The sequence below is a fragment of the Pteropus alecto genome, unplaced genomic scaffold (assembly GCF_000325575.1).
Source record: "Pteropus alecto unplaced genomic scaffold, ASM32557v1 scaffold45, whole genome shotgun sequence".
NCBI classification, from domain to species: Eukaryota; Metazoa; Chordata; class Mammalia; order Chiroptera; family Pteropodidae; genus Pteropus; species Pteropus alecto.
This window is the reverse complement of record NW_006442491.1, coordinates 40,725,232-40,746,953: the sequence shown is the minus strand read 5'-3', so window position 1 is coordinate 40,746,953 and position 21,722 is coordinate 40,725,232. Positions and strand designations below refer to the sequence as shown.

The following is a 21,722-nucleotide window of genomic DNA, read 5'->3' as shown; positions in this document are numbered from 1 at the left end:
GCCGGGGTCCAGGGCCCTGGGGCCTTGGCGGTGGTCCCGCTGCCAGCGTTGCCCGCGGTCCGCGCGGCGCCCCTGCCCCCGCAATGGTCTTTCCCTCCCGGAGGGTGGACACACCTTCTCCTGGTACGAATCACAGGCCCTGGATGGAAGGAGAATCTCTGCCTCCTAAGCCAGCTCTGAATTCACCTAAGCTGGAGAAGGACTGGAAAAGGGGGGTCCCAGCAGACACCCGCCCCCCAGGCTGCCAGGGTCATCACAGGCAGTGACCCATGCTGGCATGTCTCCTTTGGAAGTTGCCGTGTGAGGACTTCCAGAGAAGTTGTTCGGTCCTATCTAGATTCATACGTCCCTGCAGGCCCGGGATGTGGGCACCCCTGCCCTGGGCAGTGCTGGCCCTGACCTCTGCCCACAGCCCTCCCAGACGGCTTCTGTGCCCTCCTACGCACAGCGGCCCCTTCCCACCTTCTCCGACCTCAGTTAGTTAGAAACTAGCAGGGCAGGGGCCACCTGCCCGTGCCATTCGCCACAGCCGCTTCGGCAGTGCGTGTCCCTGTGGGAGGCGCTCGCAGCAGCTCAGTCAGTCCCTCCAGCTCTAGGCCTGTGGAGGTCCAGCCTCAGGTGGCAGGTGGCGGGTGGCTGGTGGCCTCTGCAGTGGTGCTGGCAGGCCTGTAGGTGGGGACAGAGAGGCTCTGCAGGGCAGAGGTGAGCAGGTCTGCCAGGTGGAGGGTGGCCGAGGGGCCCAGCACGAGGCCTCCGTCTGGGTGGAGGGGCCCCGGCTGGAACAAAGCTGAGAAAAGGACCAGGTAGGATGGCTCCGCTGACTGGGGACCAGAATCAGGTGCCTCGCGGTACTTGGTTCTCGGTCCCTTCCCCCCAGAGTGGCATGCAGTTGGGTAATGGGCAGGGCCCTCAGCGCCCATGGTGGCTGTCTCTATCTGTGTCTTGGGGAGAAGGATCTAGGGGCACCCGCCTAGACAAGGTGGCGTTGCCTTGGGCCTGGGCGGGCTGTGGAGGAAGGTGTCCCAAGGGGCTGGGCTGGCACAGCCTGTTAGCCGACAGCCAGAGCGGTGTCATAATTGGCCCCCAGGAGGGATGTTGTTGGTCTCCTTCCACCTGAACACTCCACCTCTCCTGGGGCCACCCCCGGCCTGGCGCTGGGTGTGAGCCGTGTGATTCTCGGCACGCTCCGGGACTGTGTGTCCAGGGATGGGAGGGTCTCAGGACAGAGTTAGATCCCTCTGAGCTGATGGTGTGAGTCAGCCCCGGTGGGCCTCACACGTCTCTCCACTTGCTCTGCAGTGATGGCCGATCCCTTCTGTGTTGGAGCCAGCCGCCGGCTCCCAGGGTCCAGCAAGAGTGGGCCTGGGAAGGATGGCAGCCGGAATGAGGTGCGACTTCCTGTGCGGCATGACCCACCAAAGCTGGGTAAGCAGGGGCGAGGCCAAAGTCAACTCCAAGCTATCACGGTCAGCCAGTGCTGCATGTGGGCCGCCTCCCTGCACGTCTAGCTCCTGGTGGCCAGGTGGGCCTTCCCAGGGTGGGCGCAGCGAGGGGCCCTGGATTCTTGTTCTCGGCTGACTGTGCCCTATCTGCTGTGCCTCAGCAGTGAGGGTAGCAAGACTCACTCCAGGCCTGACCAGCCTTTTGGGTGGCAGGGAGGCTGCGGGGAGCACAGCCTTCAAGGCTTGGTGTGTCGTGTGCTACAGGGTTGCCAGTGGCCCGGGGTGGGCAGTCGGTGCCCAGCCAGGCCCCACTCTGCTTCGACCCGGGAAGCCTGGCCAGTGACAGGACGGAAGGGAAGAAGAAGGGGCGCCCGAAAGCCGAGAACCAGGCCCTCCGAGACATCCCTGTGAGCTCCCGAGGGCAGGGTGGGCTCGTGCGGGGTCTGCCCGTGAGGTCCCGCCCGCCTCTACTTGCTTCGCGCACGTCCAGCCCTGAGCTCTCAGTCCATGTCTGCAGGCCACTCTGCACCTCAGGCCTTCGTGGTGCGGCCGGGGCCCCAGACAGGTCTTGTGCACCCCCGCTGCTCGGGATGGCCTGAATCTTGCTGCGGTCCCAAGGTCGGGGGGCCCTGTAGCCTGTCAGTTTGCAGGCCTGGGCAGGGTGCTGAGTCGAGGGCTCGGGCTGGCAGAGGCCTGGGTGGCTGAGGGTCAGCAGCCCGGCCTTTCCCACACCCAGCTCTCCCTGATGAACCAGTGGAAGGATGAATTCAAGGCACACTCCAGGGTGAAGTGTCCAAACTCGGGGTGCTGGCTGGAGTTCCCCAGCATCTATGGACTCAAGTACCATTTCCAGCGGTGCCAAGGGGTAAGGGGCTGTGGGCTGGGGAGGGGGCCTGAGCCTGCCCTGCCCCAGCTGCCGGGCAGAGGCCGGGGCAGCCCAGCCCATGCCTGCCCTCTCTACCCAGGGTGCTATCTCAGAAAGGCTGACCTTTCCCTGTCCCTTCTGTGAGGCCGCCTTCACCTCCAAGACCCAACTGGAGAAGCACCGGATTTGGAACCACATGGACCGACCCCTCCCTGCTCCCAAGCCTGGGCCCGTCAGCCGGCCGGTCACCATCAGCCGGCCTGTTGGGGTCAGCAAGCCCATTGGAGTGAGCAAGCCTGTTACTATCGGCAAACCTGTGGGTGTCAGCAAACCCATTGGCATCAGCAAGCCCGTGACGGTCAGCAGGCCCGTGCCAGTTACCAAGCCCGTGACGGTCAGCAGGCCCGTGCCAGTCACCAAGCCCGTGACGGTCAGCAGGCCCGTGTCAGTCACCAAGGCTGTGCCGGTCACCAAGTCTGTGCCGGTCACCAAACCAGTGACCACAAACAAACCAGTGCCGATGACAAAACTTGTGACAGTTACCAAACCCGTGCCAGTCACAAAGCCGGTGACGGTCAGCAGGCCCATTGTGGTTAGTAAGCTGGTGACAGTCAGCAGGCCCATTGCCATCAGCAGACACACACCGTCCTGCAAGATGGTGCTGCTGACCAAGTCTGAGAACAAAACTCGGGCCGCAGGGAGGAGCAGTGGGAAGAAAAGGTACGGGGCTTTTTCCTTGTTGGGGCCGGGTGCTCCCTGCCTGCAGCTGGCGTAACAGGGTCCAAAGTGGGCCCTCCTGCCCCTTATCTCCCTGTCGCCTGCAGGGCCGCGGACGGCCTGGTCGCCTGCCCCATCCCACCCAAGCAGACGAGGCCAGAGAATGGTGAGCATGGCCCGTCCACCCTGGGCCAGAGCTCAGCCTTCCAGTTGGGCACAGACCCCAGCGGTGGCCCCCTTTCTGTGGGCAACAGGCCCTCAGGAGGCAAGGAGGCTCCGAGGGCCCCAGGTCCTGTGTCCCCCACCGAGGAGGGAGCCGAGCGCACAAAGCACAGTAAGACGAGACGGGGGGGCAGTGGCCGGCCGGGGTCGGGGTGGGGGCAGCAGCCGGCCTCTCGATGGTTATTTGACCAGACTCCTGGCCCCTGTTTTCTCTCCCTCGAGTCAGGAAGGAAACAGAAAACACCCAAGAAGTTTACGGGGGAGCAGCCATCCATCTCAGGAACCTTTGGACTCAAAGGTGAGGTCCCGGCCGGTGGGGACTGGGCTCGTGCACAGCGCGCTCGTGCCCCAGGACCACAGCCGCCCACCCCACTTGTGCACACAGGCCTGGTCAAGGCAGAAGACAAATCCCGCAGCTACCGTGCCAGGAAGCAGGAGGGGCCGAGCCCCGAGGACGTCCGGAAGAAGGTGCCGGCCCCTGCCAGCACAGTCAACAAGGAGGTGCCGGCCCCCACGGCCCACCTGGCCCCAGGTGGGGTCTCCTGTGTGGTGGGGCCCAGGCCAGGTCTCGATGGTGGGGCAGGTCCTGGACCACGTGGATGGGCGGCTGAGCATGGACCCTGGGTTCTGCGCTTGGCATCCAGGGTGTCCCGGAGCGCCCGCCAGCCCCTGAGGCCCCGGCCCTGCCCCACAGGTGGCCCCGAGGAACAGTGGCAGCGGGCCATCCACGAACGGGGGGAGGCCGTCTGCCCCACCTGCAGCGTGGTCACGCGGAAGACCCTGGTGGGGCTCAAGAAGCACATGGAGGTGTGTCAGAAGGTAAGGCTGCCCCTGAGGACAGGAGTGGCGGTTCCTCGAGGCCAGCTCCTCACAGGTGGGACTGTGTCTACAGCTGCAGGACGCACTCAAGTGCCAGCACTGCCGGAAGCAGTTCAAGTCCAAGGCCGGCCTCAACTACCACACCATGGCTGAGCACAGCGCCAAGGTATGCCCCTGGGCCTAGGCGCATCCAGCCCTGGCCACTGTCCCCAGCCTCCCGGCCCATCAGCCCAGCCCCCTGCCCAGTCTCGACCACCAACCTCAGGAGGTTAGTGGCCCCTGTGCCCAACCTTGGACACCTGGCCCTGGCGCTGGGCAGGGCAGGGCCCGTGGAGGCGAGGCACTGAGGCCGGGCCCGCCCCCCAGCCCTCCGACACCGAGGCCTCCGAGGGGAGTGAGCAGGAGGAGCGGGAGCGGCTGCGCAAGGTGCTGAAGCAGATGGGGAGGCTGCGCTGCCCGCAGGAGGTCAGTGGGGCGGCGGGCGGGCCGTGCGGCCGGGGCACGATGCCGGGCTGGCCACTCACCCGACCCTGACCTCCAGGGCTGTGGGGCCGCCTTCTCCAGCCTTATGGGCTACCAGTACCACCAGCGACGCTGCGGGAAGCCGCCCTGTGAAGTGGACAGCCCGTCCTTCCCCTGCGCCCACTGCGGCAAGACCTACCGCTCCAAGGCTGGCCACGACTACCACGTGCGCTCGGAGCATGCGGCCCCGGTGAGTGGCCGGGCCTCCTGTCCCTCAGGCACGGAGCGTGGTGTCCGTGTGCCACCTGCTGCGTGCGCTCCCCCCACCCGCCCCACTGTGGGCCACGTGCGTCAGGGAGCGAGCCTCGGACTCCTGTTTCCATGTTCCGCACACGCCCCCACCTGGGCTCCCTGCACCTCCGTGCCATATGGCCCTGGTCATTTATCGAGGTCTCCTTGCCCTGCAGCCCCCTGAGGAGCCCGAGGACAAGCCCCCTGAGTCCGAGGACCTGTTGGGTGTCGAGCGGACCCCCAGTGGCCGCATCCGCCGCACATCGGCCCAGGTTGCTGTGTTCCACCTGCAGGAGATTGCGGAAGATGAGCTGGCCCGAGACTGGACCAAGCGGCGGATGAAGGACGACCTGGTGCCCGAAACGGCACGGGTGAGCTCCTGGTCCCTGAGCACCCCTGTGGTGTACCTGCCCCATGGCCTGGGGCTTCCACTGACCTCCCGAGGTTCAGATCTTCCTGCAGAGGACACAGTTGAGGGTCCCTTGTAGCAGCCGGGGTGTCGAGCTGGCTCTGGCCCGCCCGGCCATCTGGGCTCACCCTGGCGCTCGCCTGTTGCTGCAGCTCAACTACACCCGGCCGGGCCTGCCCACGCTCAACCCCCAGCTGCTGGAGGCATGGAAGAGCGAAGTCAAAGAGAAAGGCCACGTCAACTGCCCCAACGACGTGAGCCGGGGCGGGCTGGGGGCGGGGTGTGGGGACACTGGGGCTTAGAGACAGAGAGCCCTGGCGTAGCTCTGGGCGGGAGCTTTCCAAGCAACCAGCCTGCCTGCGATCCCTGGGCCCCTGCAGGGTGGGCAGGGAGGCCTCACCTCAGCCCTAGAGGCACACAGCGTGCCCACACCCCGGGACACCTGGGGTTAGCCCCCCTGCCCCACTTGTCCAGAGAGGCCCCAGCGTCCCCGGGCTGGGGCCAGGCTGCACGTGCTGGGGGTTCCGCCGGGAGCCCCCCTGACTGCCTCCCGCCCCCAGTGCTGTGGAGCCATCTACTCCAGCGTGTCTGGCCTCAAGGCCCACCTCGCCGGCTGCAGCAAGGTCAGTGTCTCGACCCCCCGCCACAGCGGGCAGCTGCTTAGCTGCTCACACCCGGGACATGCAGCCCCACCCCTGTGGGACAGCCCCCTCCACGAGCCAGGGATTGGCCGTGCCCCATGGCCACCCTAGCCCAGGACACTGGCATCCCCCGGTCCCGGCCCTGAATCAGTCACGAGTCGTCTTGCCAGCTGGGGTCCCTCGCCGGCATGGGCACAAGTGGGCCTGCTGCCCTGGCCTTGGGCGAGGGGCCCTCAGCAAGGGGCTGCGCCCCTTCCCCAGGGCGCCGGCGCTTGCTGCCGTCTGTCTCCTTGCCCCACGTGTGGCGGTCGGGCACCTGTCTTGCAGGGGGACCACCTGGTGGGGAAGTACGGCTGCCTGCTGTGCGCAAAGGAGTTCAGCTCTGAGAGCGGGGTCAAGTACCACATCCTCAAGGCCCACGCAGAGGTGGGTGGGCCTGGGCGCCGCGCCGGCCCAGCACAGTTGGCCGGGTGGGGTGGTCTCCGGTGGAGAGATGGGGACAGGACGAGACGGGCCTGCCCGGCAGGAGCAAGGCAGGACAGGGTGGTCGTCAGAGTGGGCGGCCACCACTGAGAGAGCTGGCATTGTCTCCTGGGACTGGACCCCGACTTCCTGGGCGGGCCCCGAGGCGTGGGCGCACCCTCTTGCCATCGGCCGCCTCTGCGCAGTGGCAGGCTGCCCTGGGTCTCCATTGCTGCTCTCTTCTCCCCAGAACTGGTTCCGGACTTCGGCAGATCCGCCTCCCAAACACCGGAGCCAGGACTCTTTGGTGCCCCAGAAGGAGGAGAAGAGCCTGGCTGGTGGGAGGAAGCGGGGCCGCAAGCCCAAGGAGCGGCCGCCCGAGGAGCCTGCTCCCAGGACGCCCCCTCGCCAGGACGACTGGCCCCCCGGAGGCAGAGACAAGGGGGTCCGTGGCTCCGCTGGCCGGAAGGTGGGAGCTGGCAAGGCACCCGAGAAGTGAGCGAGGTGGCTGGCAGGTGGGTGGGGCCCGGACTCAATGCTGGCCACCGCCCCACTCTGTCCAGGGTGGGAGTAGCTAGGTCCGGGACAGTCTGTGCTCCAGTTCTCCACCCCCACCCCTGCCTGTCTATCTGTCCAGTGGGGCAGCCAGCCCCTGTCCCCTCCCAGAGGTTGGCCCTTCCCTTGTGCAGGCTGCTACAGGGCACACCTGGGCTGTGCCCCCTGGGGAGGGCCAGTGGTGGCATCAGAAGTGCAATAGCCTGGAGGGACACTCACAGGCCTAGCAGAGTCTGGGGTCCTGGACGGGCAGGAGGAGGGTCCATGACCTGGGCCTTGGTGCCATGGGGTTGGTGCAGAGTGGCCAGATGCCTTTCGGCCCTCGCCACGCGAGCTGCATGCCCCGTCTGCTTCCTCAGGCCCAAGGCTCAGGGGTCCCTGGTTCTGGGCTGATGAGGGTACCTGGGCAGCCTAGCCTCTCTACCAGACACTGGAACCCCAGCGCCCCCAGCTACCTCCCAGGACAGACCTGAGTCTAACCGCTGCCGTGCTGACCTGACGCCTCCCTACCCCACCACCTCCAGTTCCTCCGCTTCTGTTCTCTACCTCTCCAGGCCCCCCCGCCCCCGTCTGTGCGACCCCTGCTGTGCTTGGGCCCCTGCCCCTGCCCCCCTGGCCTGTGTCTGTCATGGTGGGGGGCCGTCCCCAGTGGTGCTTGGGGCAAGGGAGGGGCTCTGCTTTTCCCACTCACAGGGCTGCAGGAACAGGGGTTCAAGGTCCATGGGTGTGGCTGCCAGCCCTGGGCGTAGGGGCCACGTAGAGCAGGCTCTGCCTCCAAACTCTAGCTTCGCCGACACTACTGGCCTGGCCTGGAGCAGCCCGATGGTTTAGGGATGGACTGGTCTGGGCTCTGGGGTTGACCTGGGGCCCGTGGGCATGTGGGGCAAGGAGCTGAGGCCCGGATCTGAGTGGCTGCTGTAGGAAGTAGCCTTCAGTCTGCTCGGCTGGATTGGCCTGTGGCCAAGCTCCCGTGGGAGCCCCCTTCCCCTGTTTTAACCTGCTCCTTCGTGTCTGGTTGTGTGGTCTTTTGACGTGAGAGCTGAAGGCCAGGGAGGGGGCTTGACCAAGGTCATAGTGGGTCACTTGGAGCTCCAGGGCTCTCTTGGCTCTCTTTGGGGCCCTGAGGATGGCTGGGTCTGCAGGCTGGGCAGGGGTTAGGCTAGAGTCCAGGGCATTGGAGGAGGTGACTACACAGCCTCTGGCCTCCTCCTGGGGCTCTGCCCTCCGAATGTGGCATTGCTGGGAGGAGGAGGATGCTCCAGGCTGCTGGTTTTGAATGGAGGCTGTTTTCCCCGGGGGTGGGGGTGGGGGGTGGGATGAGGGCTCGGCCTTGCCGATCCTGGACGATGTGAATTTTGATATTTGCCCGTGTGCGTGTGTCTCCTGGGTGTGTAGTGGATGCCAGTCTTGTTGCTGTGACAAGTAACAACCTTTTTTTAATTCTGTTTTTTATACAAAAACTTACAACAATCTGACATTTGGTGCTAAGGGTTCCCTGGTGCCAACGGTGGATGTGGGGGCCTGCTCGGGCCCCTGGGGTCCCTCCCCTGCTCAGGGTGGCAGTGATGACTGGGCAGCCCTCTGCCCCCCAGCCCCGTCCTCGTCCAGCCCCTGGAGAGGAGGGGCTCCAAGCTGGGCTCAGCTCTCCTTGCCCTGCAGTAGGGGACAGGTTCCCAGGGGCTTTGGAGCCAGGTTGCTGTGCTGCCTGTGTCCAGCTTCCTTCCTTGGCCAGAAGGTTCTGGTCCTGGGCAGTGCTGGCCTGCTGTGCTAGAAGGGGTGTGAGAAGGTGGGCTCCTCCCCACTCACACGCACCTTGATCTGATCGAAGGCTGGAGGCATGGGCCCGCGGATGCGATCCAGTGTCAAAGGTCAAGGTGGGCAGCATGGGCAGGGCTTCGGTGCAGGACAGCTTTCTTTCCTGTATCCTGGGCGTCACTATGGTGTGCAGCTGGTGGAGGTGAGATCAGGCAGCCACTGCAGGGGCAGCCGCAGGAGGGGAGACGGGAGTAGGCGCTGACAGGAGCCCAATGGCTAGAGGAGGTTGGACCTCAACACCTCTGCTGGGGGCAGCCACCCACCCCAGCCTCTCAGGTACTTGGCCCTTGGGGAGTGGGGGGCTGGTTTTTGCTGGGGGGTGAGTTTCCAGGTCATCCCCCAAAGTCCATAAATGGTCTCTGGTGTGGGAACCCCGCCTAGGTATGTGGGAAGAGGTGGGGTCCTGGATAACTTGACATTTAGCACTTTAAGCCCCTTCCCTATCTTTAAAGTGGGCGTGGGGGCTGCTGCCAAAAGTGGCTGTTGGGTCGGACCCCTCTCTCTGTCCCCTTCGTCCCTCCCTGCTTCCTGCGCTCTGGCTGGTGAGTGGCAGCGGCGAGCTGGTCTGCAGAGCCCTTGGAAGGGGGCAGAGCCCTGGGTGGCTCAGCAGGATCTGCCCACCTCCCACTTTGGTGGGAGCACAGCTAGGTAACCCACCTAGCCTTGACCCACACCTTCAGTGAGAGGGACCAGAGCCGTAGACTCCTGGGGTGTGGTGGGCGTGGCCTCTGCCCGACCCCAGACCCCAGCTGAGGGCTAGTGCTGGTCCCTTTCTGAAGATCTACCTCTGGCCCAGCCCACCCCACTTCGCTCAGAGAACAGGAAAGGGCTGGCTCAAGGGGCTGACACTTCACACAAGAATAGGATGCACTTTATTTGCTTATGCAAAGGCAGATGAGGGTGTCTCTCGGTGTGACCAGTGACCCTCCCCCCGCCCCCGTAGCCCCCTCCTGTTCCTCTGGTTCAGAAGGGAAAGAACGGGTGTACCCTGACCTGTGGAGGGCAGGGCTGTCCCCTGTGTCCTTGCTCTGTGGGCCCCAGGTTACTTGCCCTGGAGCCCTGGGGTTCAAGGGAGCTGGCCAGCACTTCTGGCCCAGCAGCCACACGTCCTGTGCTTTGGGTTTCTTGGTTTGGTTTTTTTAATGCCAGTTCTCCGTACATAAGTGCATTTTGAAAGAGAGGTCCCAGCTATCACTTGTAACCATATATATACATATATATTCTATCTACAAAGTGTTTATTTGCAAGATGTTTTGACGGTGAGCTCGGGCCCTGCCCGCCTTGTGACCATCTGTCCCTGGTCCTCGTCCCCGCCCCGAGGCCCTGAGTGGCGTGGGGTGGGCCATCAACTGTATGTATTAAAAATGACTGTATCAAATAAATGTTTATTGACTTTTTTCCAGGGGTTGTGTGCGGCTGAGTTTGTGGTAACACGCGGGGTGGGGGTCCTTCCCTGGTCGGACGACGCCCGCACGTGGTGGCTCCATCGGACTCTGAGTCTCTACCCAGTCGGTCGCATGGCCTCGTGGGACTTGTAGTCCGCGCGGCGCTTCGGCGGGCACGCGGCGCGGGGCCACGGACCACAGCTCCCGGCGGCCAGTGCGGCCAGCCCCGCCCGTGCGCACGCGCAGAAGCCTCCAAGCTCCATGGCGGCGCCCCCGGCCTCCGCCGACGCCCCCCGCTCGCCTCCGGCCGCGGGAGACAGGCCTGCCCGGCCGGTGGCGAAAAGCGAGATAACATGCGAGGACCGGTAGGCGCGGCGGCCGAGCGCGGGCTAGGGGGGTGCGCGCGCCCCTCGGGCCCGCTGTGGGGTGGGGTGGCCCACGTGAGCCGGAGCTCCCGCCCCAGCCCGGGCTTCCGTGGGGCGCTGCCCGCGAGCTGGGGCGAGGCGGCCGTCTGTCTCCTCCGACGCACGGCCCCCACGAGAGGGGAGACCCGGATGAGCCGGGTCTAGACCAAAGGTGTCCCCGGCCGCGCGGGCGGGGGGCTGAGGGCTGAGCCCGAGGTGAGCCTGCGCGTCTGCACCGCCCCTCCAGGACGGCCCGCGGGCAGGGGCTCGTGGGTCGGGCCTGCGCGGGGCCAGAGTCCGCTGGGCGCCGGAGGCTAGGCGGATGGAGCGCGGCCTGCACCCAGAGGTTGACTTTGCCCTGTGTGCCGAGTGGACGCGGCCCGCGGCACTCGGGCTGCAGAGTGTCCGCCTGACGCTCCGAGGTGGTCCGCTCTGGGATCCGCAGCCACTCAGGACCTGCCCCTGCCCCACCAGAGGCCAGGAGTCGTGATTCTGAGGGCGGGGTGGTGCATGGTGTCCTCTGACAGTCCCGCCTGATGTGGGGGCCCCTTGAGGATTCTGTGGGGGCTTTGCAAGAAGGGAAGTTGTGGGAGTGCGATGGGGGATTAGCCGATCTGTCACCCTGGCCGCGGAGACGGAAGTGGTCAGGAGGAAACAGGCTCCTGCTAGGTGTGCCTTTGGAGCTAGTGTCACCAGGGGGCGGTGACAAAGTGCTCAGGGCAAGCCTCTTGCACTTGAAGGGTGGCTCCTCATTTCCCAGTCTGAACTATCCCCTGGAGAAGCCTCAGGATGGCCACGGGTGGCGCCAGAGGAAGCCGTGGTTCCAGCCTGGGCTCCTAGTCCCGGGGTTGGTCTGGCCCTTGGGCGCAGAAGCGCTGTGCAGCTGGAATGTCTGGGAGCTGCCAGTGCAGCCCCTTAATGGGCAGGGGGAGGAAGCGGGCAAGGGGTGCCCTACGGTGACTGCTGCCCCCCAGTTTCCCAGGCCGTTCGAGGCTGCCTTTCGCCAAGGGGGCACCTTGTGTCCTGGGTTCACAACCCCACTGTGAGCAGTGACTAGGAGCCTGGTGCAGCACTACAGGGTTTAACAGAACCTAAGTCTGTGACACCTGCTGGTTCCGAAGAGTTTTAGGTTTCGCCCAAGATCAGACAGTGGGGTCAGATGAGTTCTTGAGAAAAGCACTCCCTGAAGGCATTGCCCAAGCACAGAGCACATAGTGGACAGGAGTGCCCCTCGTGGTGCCCGGCGAGGCAGAGGCACCATGGAGCCTGGTCCCTGTGGACGGGAGGGAGCCAGGACTTGTGGGCGGTGCCCTTCTCCCTGTCCCCAGGGGTCTGCCCTGGAATCGTCCCTGCTCACTCACACTTTGTCCCCTGGTGCAGGTGCCCTGAGGACCTCCCCTGCCCTGTCTTCAAGCATTCACCCCCCATTCCCTGCACCCCCAGAACTGGCTCCATGTGGACTCCAGGAGTGTGTGCAGGGGCCCATGCCCACTCAGCTTCCCTTCCCACGTCACACAGCCGCATCGGTGTGGTCTGTCCACTTTGCCATTGTTTCTTGTGCCCTTCTAGAGGGTCAGCCCCATGAGGACAGGGTCCTGGGATGCCTTTGCACTGGACATGCTGGTGAACAATCGAGCACCTGTGGTGGTACCTGCCCTCCTCAGGCTGTCTCTTCGGTGTAGTCCAGGTGGAGGCAGGGCTGCAGGAAGCAGGCCCAGGGAGGCTGGCCCAGGCCGGGACGCAGGGCGTCCTGCAGGAGGCTTCCAAGTGGAGATCTCGAGCCTGTTTCAGCCGCTTCAGGGCTGCAGCCTCCCAGACCCCCATTCCCTCTCGGTCCTGAGGAAGCTGCCCAGTACCTCTGTCCCCCACCCCAGGGCTGAGTCCTGGTGGACCAGCTCCCCCCTCTTTCCTCCGGCCTCATTTTACTCAGTCTCTGGGCAAACTTCCTTAGACCTGACTGGGTGTCAGACGTGAGGGGGGCCATGGTGCTGCCCGCCCCGTTGCAGCCCTGCCCAGGACAACACGGGCTTCCCTGAGCATGGGCCATCCCTGCCCATCTACCCAGGTGGGGTTAGGAGGCACAGGTCCTGTGGGCAATGACAATCAGTCCAGTCCTGCCTCCAGGTGCCTCTCTCACAGGCCTAGACACCCCTCCACGTTACCTGGGCAGCCAGGAGCAACCCTTCCAGGTTTCTGAACCTCACGTGAAACTGAGGCTGTGCCAGCTGCGGCGATGTTGGTAGAGGCCGACCTAGGAGAAAAGCTGGCATGTGACAGATTGATCACAGGGAGGAGGTGGGGGACCTGTGGACACAATTCCCTTTCCAGACTTGAGGAAGGGTGCATCAGCCAACCCGTCCTTGCTGAACGGCCCTTCTTCCTGCTGCCAGGCTGGGGAGTGGCTGTGTCCCCCGCAACTCTGAGCACCAGTGGCCTTGGGGGATGTACTGGAGCCTAGCCGAGGGGGCGGGGCAAGCAGTTATTCTCAGATGCACAGGAGGTAGAGTTTCAGATTTGTTTATCCTTCTAAGAGGCACCTTGGGGACAGGGTGGCATGCCCAGCTCGGCCTGGCCAAGACACACCTCAGATTTCGCTGTTTAAGGTGGTTGGCTCTGTAGCCCCAGGCAGGCCAGGGGCCTGGAGCTTTTCCTAGGCTTTGGTGGGTGGGTGCACAGCGGCCCGCAGCAAGCCCGGGCCGGCACTAGGCCAGCCGTGCAGGGAGCACAGCTCACGCCCGCCCCGCCAGCCTGTTCTCTTCAGCAGGGTCAGTGCTATTAATAATCAGGCCGGCACGCGGCCCCCACCCGGGTGATCCTCTTATGCCTGTGACCTCGGTCGCTGTGGCCGGTGCTGAGTGCTGTTCCTTCAGCACAGGGGCTCCCAGGGGCCCCCAGCGTGCGGCCCCCGCCAGCCAGTGGTCGGACTCCACCTGGCTCTGCACCTCCTGTGCCACCCACCCACGGAGGGGCAGTTCAGGGGGCTCCTGAGCTGTCCTGGGGGGCTGCTGTGGGCCTAAGGCAGTGCAGTGGTACCTGTGCACGGACCTCAGATCACCCCGTGTCCTTGCCATGAGCAGCCCCCCGGCTTACCCTGGCATCAGGATCTCGGGGTGCCGGGCCCTTGGAGCAGAAGGCAGGTGAGTGGCCGACCTGTTGTCCGCAGCTGTAGTGAGACCTGCCCCGCTGCATCTCAGCAGCTTCTGGCCCCGTGTGGTCCTGTTTGGTGGATGCTGGGAAACAAGCAGGCTGGGCAGGTGCTGGGGGTGGCACTGGCTTGGCTGGGCTGCTGGTTACAGGCGAGTCTGTGTTTCCATGGCCTCAGTCCTTGGGTTGAGATGATCTGTTGTCGCTGTGTCCACTTGTGAATAGGAAACGAGATCTCCTGTACGACTTTCCCATCTCCAAGTTGGTCCTGCTGTGGCAGTGCGGTGAGGCTTGCTCTGAGGGCACAGTGAGGCTTTGTCCCCAACAAAGCCGGGGCTTGGGAGAGGGCAGTGGGCTGGGCTTAGCTACAGACCTGGCCTGGTGTGCTCAGGCCCCTGCTCGCAAGGCTGAGGTGGCCCGTTCTTGGGGATGGTCGTCGTTACCTCAGTAGGGCAAGGAACAGTCATCAGGAGGGCCCAAAGCTCCCCGCTGCAGAGGTCCCCAGCCTGTGGTAAGCAGGGGGACAGGAGCCCTTGGCTACCAAGCCTTGGGTCTGTGAGGCTGTCTTCACTGCTCCTTTGCCAACCGTGTCTGCTGCCTGCGTGGCAGGCATGGGAGACAGGCCGGCCTGGACTTTGCTCTCAGCCCACCTGGCCACCTGCTCGGAGCGCCCTCTGCCCCTTCTGGGGTGTGGCACATGGGTGGCAGCCATCAGTGAGCCCCCTGCGACCCTGGGGGCCGTGTGCTCCCTGGTGGTGACAGTGTGTCTAGGTGAGCAGCCGGCACTGCCCCCAACCGGGGGCCAAAGACACCACTGCACACGCACACGTCCATCTCCGGCCAGGCTGAGTGGGAGCACAGCAGCACCCCAGGGCGGCTCGTCCAAGCCCGGCCGAGTCCCCCACGTGCGCACTGTCAAGTGGCAGCACCCTGGCCTGTCCCCAGGCCCCACTGCCTGGTTACCTAGGCACCCACTGTGTTTGCACTCACCTTGCCGTAGACGCCGGCACCCTGTTCCGAGTGCACACTGCGGGAACTGGCTGCCTCTGGAGCCGCAGCACCCCGCCGGGCTAATGACTCCCAGGGCGCCCTCCCACTCCCCACTGTCGTAGAGACCAGGAGACACACGGTGGCTGTCGTCTGTCCCGCAGGACCGTGCCGCAAGTCTCCTGTCGGACACGATGGCTGTTTCTTTTGCTGCCTACGTTTGTGCCGATGTCATTGTCCCGTGTCAGACCTCAACCGACCCCTCCCCTGCCCACCCCCACCCTCCACGCATGCACAGACAGCGCCCTCCTGGCTCCGGCAGCACCAGGGTTCTGGGAACAACCACGTTCCTGAGCGGGCGGCACCGGGCCGCCTCGGGGGCAGGAAGGCCCTGTCCTGGGGAGCTGGTGCTGCCTGAGGCCAGTTCCTGGCACCGTGGTTTTCGTGGCGACAGCAGGACAGAGAGCTTCAAAGACAGACTGCGGCCGGGCCTGGTTTTTGATAACATGAGCGTGTGCCTGTGAAACGGTCACACGTGGCGGGCGCCCCCGTTCCCGGTCGCTGTGCCCAGGGTGGCCCCGGCATGGCCCGCGGAGCTCGTGTGAGGGGCGCGCAGGGCGGCGTCTCCGTTTTCTGGCGTCACAAACGGGCCGCGTCTCAGGGTTCGCTCCCCCATCTCGTGCACCTCCGGGGCACGCCGTGTCCCAGCCCGCCGGTCTCCTGCGCGGGCAGCGGGCCGACTCCACGTACTGGCCAGAATGCCCAGCCACACTGAGCCGCCCTGGAGCTGTCCCCATCGGGTTTGAGCCTCAGGCCAGTGACGACGCCATTGCTCCTTTGGGGTGTAAGCCGACAGAGCAGTCAGCACACCGCTCACAGGAGTGACGTTGGACGGGCCTTTCCCAACGGGGTTCCCGCCCTGTGGGCTTTGGGACCTCCGCCCTCCTCTCTAGCATGTGCAGGGTGCTGGAGCGCAAGGCGCAGTGGCCTCCCGTCGGCCTCCCTGCCCCGGATCCCCTCTTGTGGCATCCACGTCAGCACCCTGCTCAGCCCTGTCGTTGGCCTCTCTCCCCAGGAGCTACTCCTCCTCCCTATGGGCAGGGTGGCAAGGGTTGGATTTTACAAAATGAGAGGCAGCCTAGAGAGTGTCCGGGAGGAGACACAGTCCTTAGTGGAGCCTTTGCTGTCCTTGGCGTGGGATGGCACCGCCCATGTGTCTCCTTGTCTTCGCCACCCCCCTGAGCTTGTGGAAACAGGCCTGGGCCCCGCCGGTGGGCAGCAGGTGGGTTCCGCGTGTCCCCAGCCGAGTGTGGGCCATGGCCGTCCGTGCGCCTGCGCGGGGTGCACTGTGCACTGGCCGCGTGGGCCTGGGGGGGCGGGGCGGGGGCGGGGCTGAGGCGATCATGCCCCCTCCTCGCAGCAGCAGCGCAGAGGCCCTGGACAGGCTGCTCCCACCCGTGGGGACCGGGCGTGCACCCCGGAAGCGCACCACCAGCCAGTGCAAGTCGGAGCCGCCACTGCTGCGCACCAGCAAGCGCACCATCTACACGGCGGGGCGGCCGCCCTGGTACAACGAGCACGGCGCGCAGTCCAAGGAGGCCTTCGCCATCGGTGAGCGGCGCCGCCTGCCCCGAGACCGGAGCCGCTGCCTCGGCCCCCGGTCTGCTGGCGGGCCTGGGGAGTGGGCAGGGAGGCTGGCGGCGTAGCTAGAGCGGGCGGTGCCGTCTTGGCGCCCTGAGCCATCTGCGAGGCTGCCCGTGCCCCTCCCGCGTCCTCGCTCCCGCAGGCCTGGGGGGCGGCAGCGCGTCCGGGAAGACCACCGTGGCCAGGATGATCATCGAGGCCCTGGACGTGCCCTGGGTGGTCTTACTGTCCATGGACTCCTTCTATAAGGTGAGGGTGCCGCGTCCCCGTCCTGTCCCCGGGGCCCAGAGCCGGCCTGAGGCCCCCACCCGACTTTCTGCAGGTGCTGACGCAGCAGCAGCAGGAGCAGGCCGCGCTCAACAACTACAACTTCGACCACCCGGACGCCTTCGACTTCGACCTCATCGTGGCCACCCTGCAGAAGCTGAAGCAGGGCAAGAGCGTCAAGGTGCCCGTCTACGACTTCACCACTCACAGCCGCAAGAAGGACTGGGTAGGCCCCACGGGCTCGGGCTGCGAGGGCCGCCCAGACATGCGGGCGGGCGGGCGGGCAAGTCACGGCTCCTGCTCTCTGCAGAAGACACTGTACGGTGCCAACGTCATCATCTTTGAGGGCATCATGGCCTTTGCGGACAAGACGCTGTTGGAGGTGAGGGCTGGCTCTAGACTGGCTATCCTGCTGGGGACATCTGCAGGACTCCTTGGACCACCCAGGTCACTATGTGCACGGGCACCTGTCCTCTGGGGCACAGTCCCTGGATGTCCGGTAAAGAATGGTCCCTCTCTGTACCCACTGAGGCCCAAGGGGAGGCCTGAGGCCACTGAGTTGGAGCTCAGGCCCGGGGAACCCTGCTGCCTTCGGCACCCCACAGCCCCTTCAGGGGCCACCTGCTGCGTGCCGAATGTGGGGCCAGACCCCAGACTCATCAGGCCTCAGCCCCGCTGTGACCGCGCCAGTAGCGAGGCCACAGAGAGCGCAGCGGCCCGGAAGAGGGTCCGCCTGCACCTTCGCCCGAAGCCCCACGGGGAGCCCCCCGGGCCCCGTCCCCTGGGCTCGCTGGGCGGCGGGAGCTGGGCCCTGTACCTGCCCAGGCAGCGCTGTTGCCCTGCAGCTCCTGGACATGAAGATCTTCGTGGACACGGACTCTGACATCCGCCTGGTGCGGCGGCTGCGGCGTGACATCAGCGAGCGCGGCCGGGACATCGCGGGCGTCATCAAGCAGTACAACAAGTTCGTCAAGCCCGCCTTCGAGCAGTACATCCAGCCCACCATGCGCCTGGCTGACATCGTGGTACCGCGAGGTGAGACCACAGGCGTCGGGGGGGAGGTGGCCCGACGCCCCACCCGTGTCCCCCCAACCCCCACGTCCCCCACCCACGTACCCTCTGCCCGCGTCACCCGCGGCCCTTCCCCGGCCCAGGGAGCGGGAACACAGTCGCCATTGACTTGATCGTGCAGCACGTGCACAGCCAGCTGGAGGAGGTGAGCCAGTGTGTCCTGCACGCCCCGCCCCACCGCCTCTGCCGCCACCACCCACCCTCCTGCTCCTGTGTCCCACCCCGTGCCAGCCGTCCCTGCCTGGCCTCCTGAGCCAGCCGCTTGTACTGGACCGAGGCAGCCCATTCCCTGAGAAAGTGGGGCTTGGGGGTGCCCCCCGGTGCTCCCAGCCTGAGCTGGGCTTTGCACAGAACAGGGCACTCCTGTCCTGACCTTTTGGGGGACCATCGGGTTTTGGTGCCGAGTCCCACATCCTTAGCACTCTAGGTAAGACCAGAGTCCAAGGTCACCATGGGCCAGTGCAGGTCCCGGGCTGGCTTCACAATGGGGTGCTGGAGGCCTGAAGCCTGTGGAGCAGAGCCCCAGGAGTCCTCGCGCTGCCTGCCTGGCCCAGAGGGTGCCCAGGTCAGAGGCCACAGGGAGCTTGCTCCCCCCTGTGAGTGCCAGCCACCCGATGCCATCCCTCCGTGGGCTGTGGCACGTCCGTGCCTGGGTGGGGGCGGCCTGGCTGGCCGGGCCACACGCAGCAGTGGGCGGTGCTGGCCGGGGACCACGAGCGGGCCGTGCTGCCGCCACTGACGCCGCCCCGTTCCCTTGTCTCCCGGTTGCTGCCACAGCGCGAGCTCAGCGTCAGGTAAGCTGTCCCCCGCCCCCGTTTCCAGCCGCGGTCTGGGCTGTCACTGGGCAGGCGGAGGCCCCCCCCTGCCGCGCCCACCCCTGGCAGCCCTGCCTCAGGCAGAGCAGGAGCGCTGTGGGAGCCCCCCACTGCTTCTGCCGCCCCTCGTGGGCAGGTGTGGAACTAAGGCCCAGAGAGAGGTTCAGGGACTTGCCTGAGCCCCAGTGGGCCCAGACCCTAGGCTGGCCACCACCCTCTGGGGGCTTCTTCCCAGTGAGGCTGGTTGTGTGGGCTCCAACCTCAGAGGGCTCCGCTGTCCTGAGCTGGCGTTGCCGGACCCGCGGGGCCGTCACCACAGGCATACCCCTCTACGGCCAGTAGGATTGGGTCTGTACCTCTTTTGCCTGATGTAAAGGGCCGGTCTGGACTCCCCAGGTGGTGGCAAAGCCCCAGCCCTGCGGCCCCCTGCCCACTCTGGGCCTGCAGTCAGAACCAGAGAGGCCAGGAGGAGGTCTGGCTGGGCCTGGGGTCCGGCTCTGTCCTGCATTGGGGGAATGAGCTCCTGTCCCCTCAGCGGTCGGCACGAGCCCCTGCCCGCAGCCTGGGCCTTCTTGGAGTCGGGAGGCGCCAGACTGAGCCCTCAGCCAGGGGAGCCCCCGAGTACCCAGCCCCCGAGTGCTGCTGCGGTGCCAGAAACACCTCCTCCTTTCTGCCATGCACGAGGCTGCTCGGCTGTCACGGGCTGGCACCTGCAGCTGTCACGTCAGGTTTTCTGCAGGCCTCAGCTCTGGGAAATGAAAGTTCCCAGGGTTGCAGGAGGAGAAAACGCAGCCACGTTCTTCCTTCTCTGGTCGGCAAGGAAGTGTTGGCCGGTGGCCGCGTCCCTCCCACGGCCCCAGGAAGTGCGGCTGGTTGGGGTGCGGGGAAGAGGGCCCGCTCGACCAGGCCAGGGCTGCAGGGGCTTCAGGGGGCCCTCCTGCCTCTTCCCGCCTCAGGCCAGCTGGTGGCTGCAGGGGCCACTGTGCCCCCTGCTAAACGGTCTCTTCTGTTCTTTCCTTTCCTTTGTAAACCCTGGGGTTTCCTGCTCTGCCCCCCATCTCACTGCACTCTTCACCCGCGAGCAGAGGAAGCTGCGCTGGGATATGTGAGGACAGTCCCGTGTGGGGCCGCCTGCTGCGCTGTGCTGGGCTGCGCCCTCCCCTTCCTGCCCCTCTTCCTCTCCAGGCATGGGGGAGCAGGGGTGCCTCTGAGCCAGCTTCGTCCCCCTATCCCGAGGGGCCTGCACATCACTTGGGGGAGGGGCCAGGGCTTGGCTCCAAAGCTCAGCTGTTCTGGCAGGGAGCAGTGTGCTGGAGCGGGGACCAGCTGCCCATCCTAGGGGTTCAGACTCCTGCTGCCTGGTCCCCTTTTCTCCGGGCGAGCGTGTGGGAGGGGCCGGGCTGAGGGGAGGCTCACCTCGGCTCTTGCTTTCTGCCTAATGGTCAGCTGCTCTGCCTTCGCTGTGTCCTTTAACCTTCGCCTTGCTCTCGAAGAGGCAGGCCCTCCCTCCAGATCAGCCACAGGGAGGCGGCGGCCCCACCCTGCACAGCCCACTGTCTCCACCACACGTGCCCCCCACAGGATCTGGAGTGGGAAGAGAGGGCTCTGGGAGAAGACATCGCCTTCTTGACTCCCCACTCTGTCCGCAGGGCGGCGCTGGCCTCGGCACACCAGTGCCACCCCCTGCCCAGGACTCTGAGTGTCCTCAAGAGCACGCCGCAGGTGCGGGGCATGCACACGATCATCAGGTGAGGGTCCTCCCGTGGGGCAGCGCGCTTTCGGCCAGGGCGGAGCCCTCTTGCTCAACCTGCCGCCTGCCCGTAGGGACAAGGAGACCAGCCGGGATGAGTTCATCTTCTACTCTAAGCGGCTGATGCGGCTGCTCATCGAGCATGCTCTGTCGTTCCTGCCCTTCCAGGTACTGGGAGTGGGGCGGGGTGGGGCGGCTGGGCGGGGCCCGGAGGTACAGTGGCTCCTTGGCTCACCAGCGCCCCCACTCTGCTCAGGACTGCGTGGTGCAGACCCCGCAGGAGCAGGACTACGCGGGCAAGTGCTACGCGGGGAAGCAGGTACCTGCGGGGGCGGGGCCGGGGGCGGGGCCGGGGCCGGGGCGGCCCAGGAGGCGGGGTCCGGACTGCCCAGACTGCCCCGCCCCAGATCACCGGAGTGTCCATCCTGAGGGCGGGCGAGACCATGGAGCCCGCGCTGCGGGCGGTGTGCAAGGACGTGCGCATCGGCACCATCCTCATCCAGACCAACCAGCTCACCGGGGAGCCAGAGGTGCGGGGCGCGCGCCTCGGGGCACAGGGGCGGGAGCCTGCGGTGCAGCGCGTTAGGGCCAGCCCTGACGCTGTGGCTGCCCACAGCTCCACTACCTGCGGCTGCCCAAGGACATTAGTGACGACCACGTGATCCTCATGGACTGCACCGTGTCCACGGGTGCTGCGGCCATGATGGCTGTGCGCGTGCTGCTGGTGAGTGGATCCCAGGGGCTGCAGGTGGCTAGGCTGGTGGGGATTTTCCATCCGGGTCTTTTTGGCGCAGGACCACGACGTGCCCGAGGACAAGATTTTCCTGCTGTCGCTGCTCATGGCGGAGATGGGTGTCCACTCGGTGGCCTACGCATTCCCGCGCGTGAGAATCATCACCACGGCAGTGGACAAGCGCGTCAACGACCTGTTCCGCATCATCCCAGGCATCGGTGAGGCTGCCTGGGCCCCGTCAGCAGGCGTGGGGCCGCCCGCGCTTCAGTCCCCACTACAAGGACCTGCTTCTTTCTGTAGGAAACTTTGGCGACCGCTATTTTGGGACCGATGCAGTCCCAGATGGCAGTGACGAGGAGGAAGTGGCCTCTACGACTTAGCCTGCCAGCCTCTCAGCCTCTTCGCCTTGTCCGCACCCGGCCTCCTGCCTCCTGACCCTTGCTTAGACATTAACTTCATTCAAAAGTATTACCAATGTAATTTATTCTACCCATTTTGTAAAATAAAGTTTTAGGAGAAATGAATCTGTGACTGATGAGCCGGGCACACAGGACTGCTGTTCCGCATGGGCCCTGGGCTTGGGGAGTGGCCCCCAGGGTCACCAGCAGTTTGGCTGCCTCAGTCCCAGCTGCAAGGCCACCATGGAGAGGGTGGAGTCTAGGGTCCTGGCTTGTGCTGGGGCCTGGTCAGTCCCTGCCTTGTACCAGCGGGATGGGCCCTCCTTACAGTCCAGGCTCAGTGCCAGGGTTCAGGGGATGGCAGAGCTAGGGCTTAGGCCCCTGGCTCCACTAGGTGGGCCCCTTGGTGGCCCCTTGGCCTGCA

General features: G+C 65.6%; 2 protein-coding genes across 13 annotated transcripts; both read left to right on the top strand.

Moving 5' to 3' along the window:
* Window positions 1-85: 85 nt before the first annotated feature.
* Window positions 86-10,102, top strand: ZNF512B (zinc finger protein 512B). 3 transcript variants are annotated; one of them, XM_015597289.2, is made up of 16 exons: window positions 86-1,425; window positions 1,707-1,849; window positions 2,179-2,307; window positions 2,453-3,027; window positions 3,132-3,358; window positions 3,473-3,544; window positions 3,632-3,778; window positions 3,941-4,065; window positions 4,139-4,231; window positions 4,432-4,530; window positions 4,607-4,777; window positions 4,995-5,189; window positions 5,380-5,481; window positions 5,788-5,850; window positions 6,196-6,294; window positions 6,581-10,102. In XM_015597289.2, exons 1-16 carry the CDS (start codon window positions 1,302-1,304, stop codon window positions 6,827-6,829), a joined length of 2,613 nt encoding a protein of 870 aa, XP_015452775.1. In that variant the 5' UTR covers window positions 86-1,301; the 3' UTR covers window positions 6,830-10,102. The 3 variants fall into 3 exon arrangements, with proteins under 3 accessions (XP_015452775.1, XP_015452774.1, XP_006922053.1); XM_015597288.2 differs by having other exon boundaries at window positions 87-1,425; window positions 2,408-3,027; window positions 3,941-4,053; XM_006921991.3 differs by having other exon boundaries at window positions 88-1,425; window positions 2,408-3,027.
* Window positions 10,103-10,299: 197 nt separating this feature from the next.
* Window positions 10,300-21,424, top strand: UCKL1 (uridine-cytidine kinase 1 like 1). Of its 10 annotated transcripts, XM_015597064.2 has the most exons (16): window positions 10,325-10,450; window positions 15,696-15,902; window positions 16,041-16,231; window positions 16,407-16,513; window positions 16,587-16,757; window positions 16,842-16,913; window positions 17,377-17,566; window positions 17,686-17,747; window positions 19,503-19,522; window positions 20,067-20,165; window positions 20,242-20,335; window positions 20,424-20,486; window positions 20,575-20,697; window positions 20,784-20,891; window positions 20,962-21,118; window positions 21,201-21,424. In XM_015597064.2, the coding sequence occupies exons 2-16, from the start codon at window positions 15,820-15,822 to the stop codon at window positions 21,278-21,280; spliced, it is 1,620 nt and encodes a 539-aa protein (XP_015452550.1). In that variant the 5' UTR covers window positions 10,325-10,450; window positions 15,696-15,819; the 3' UTR covers window positions 21,281-21,424. The 10 variants fall into 10 exon arrangements, with proteins under 10 accessions (XP_015452547.1, XP_024895720.1, XP_015452548.1 ...); XM_015597061.2 differs by lacking the exon at window positions 15,696-15,902 and having other exon boundaries at window positions 10,300-10,450; window positions 16,044-16,231; XM_025039952.1 differs by lacking the exons at window positions 15,696-15,902; window positions 19,503-19,522 and adding an exon at window positions 18,380-18,396 and having other exon boundaries at window positions 10,300-10,450; window positions 16,044-16,231.
* The last annotated feature ends 298 nt before the right edge of the window (window positions 21,425-21,722 follow it).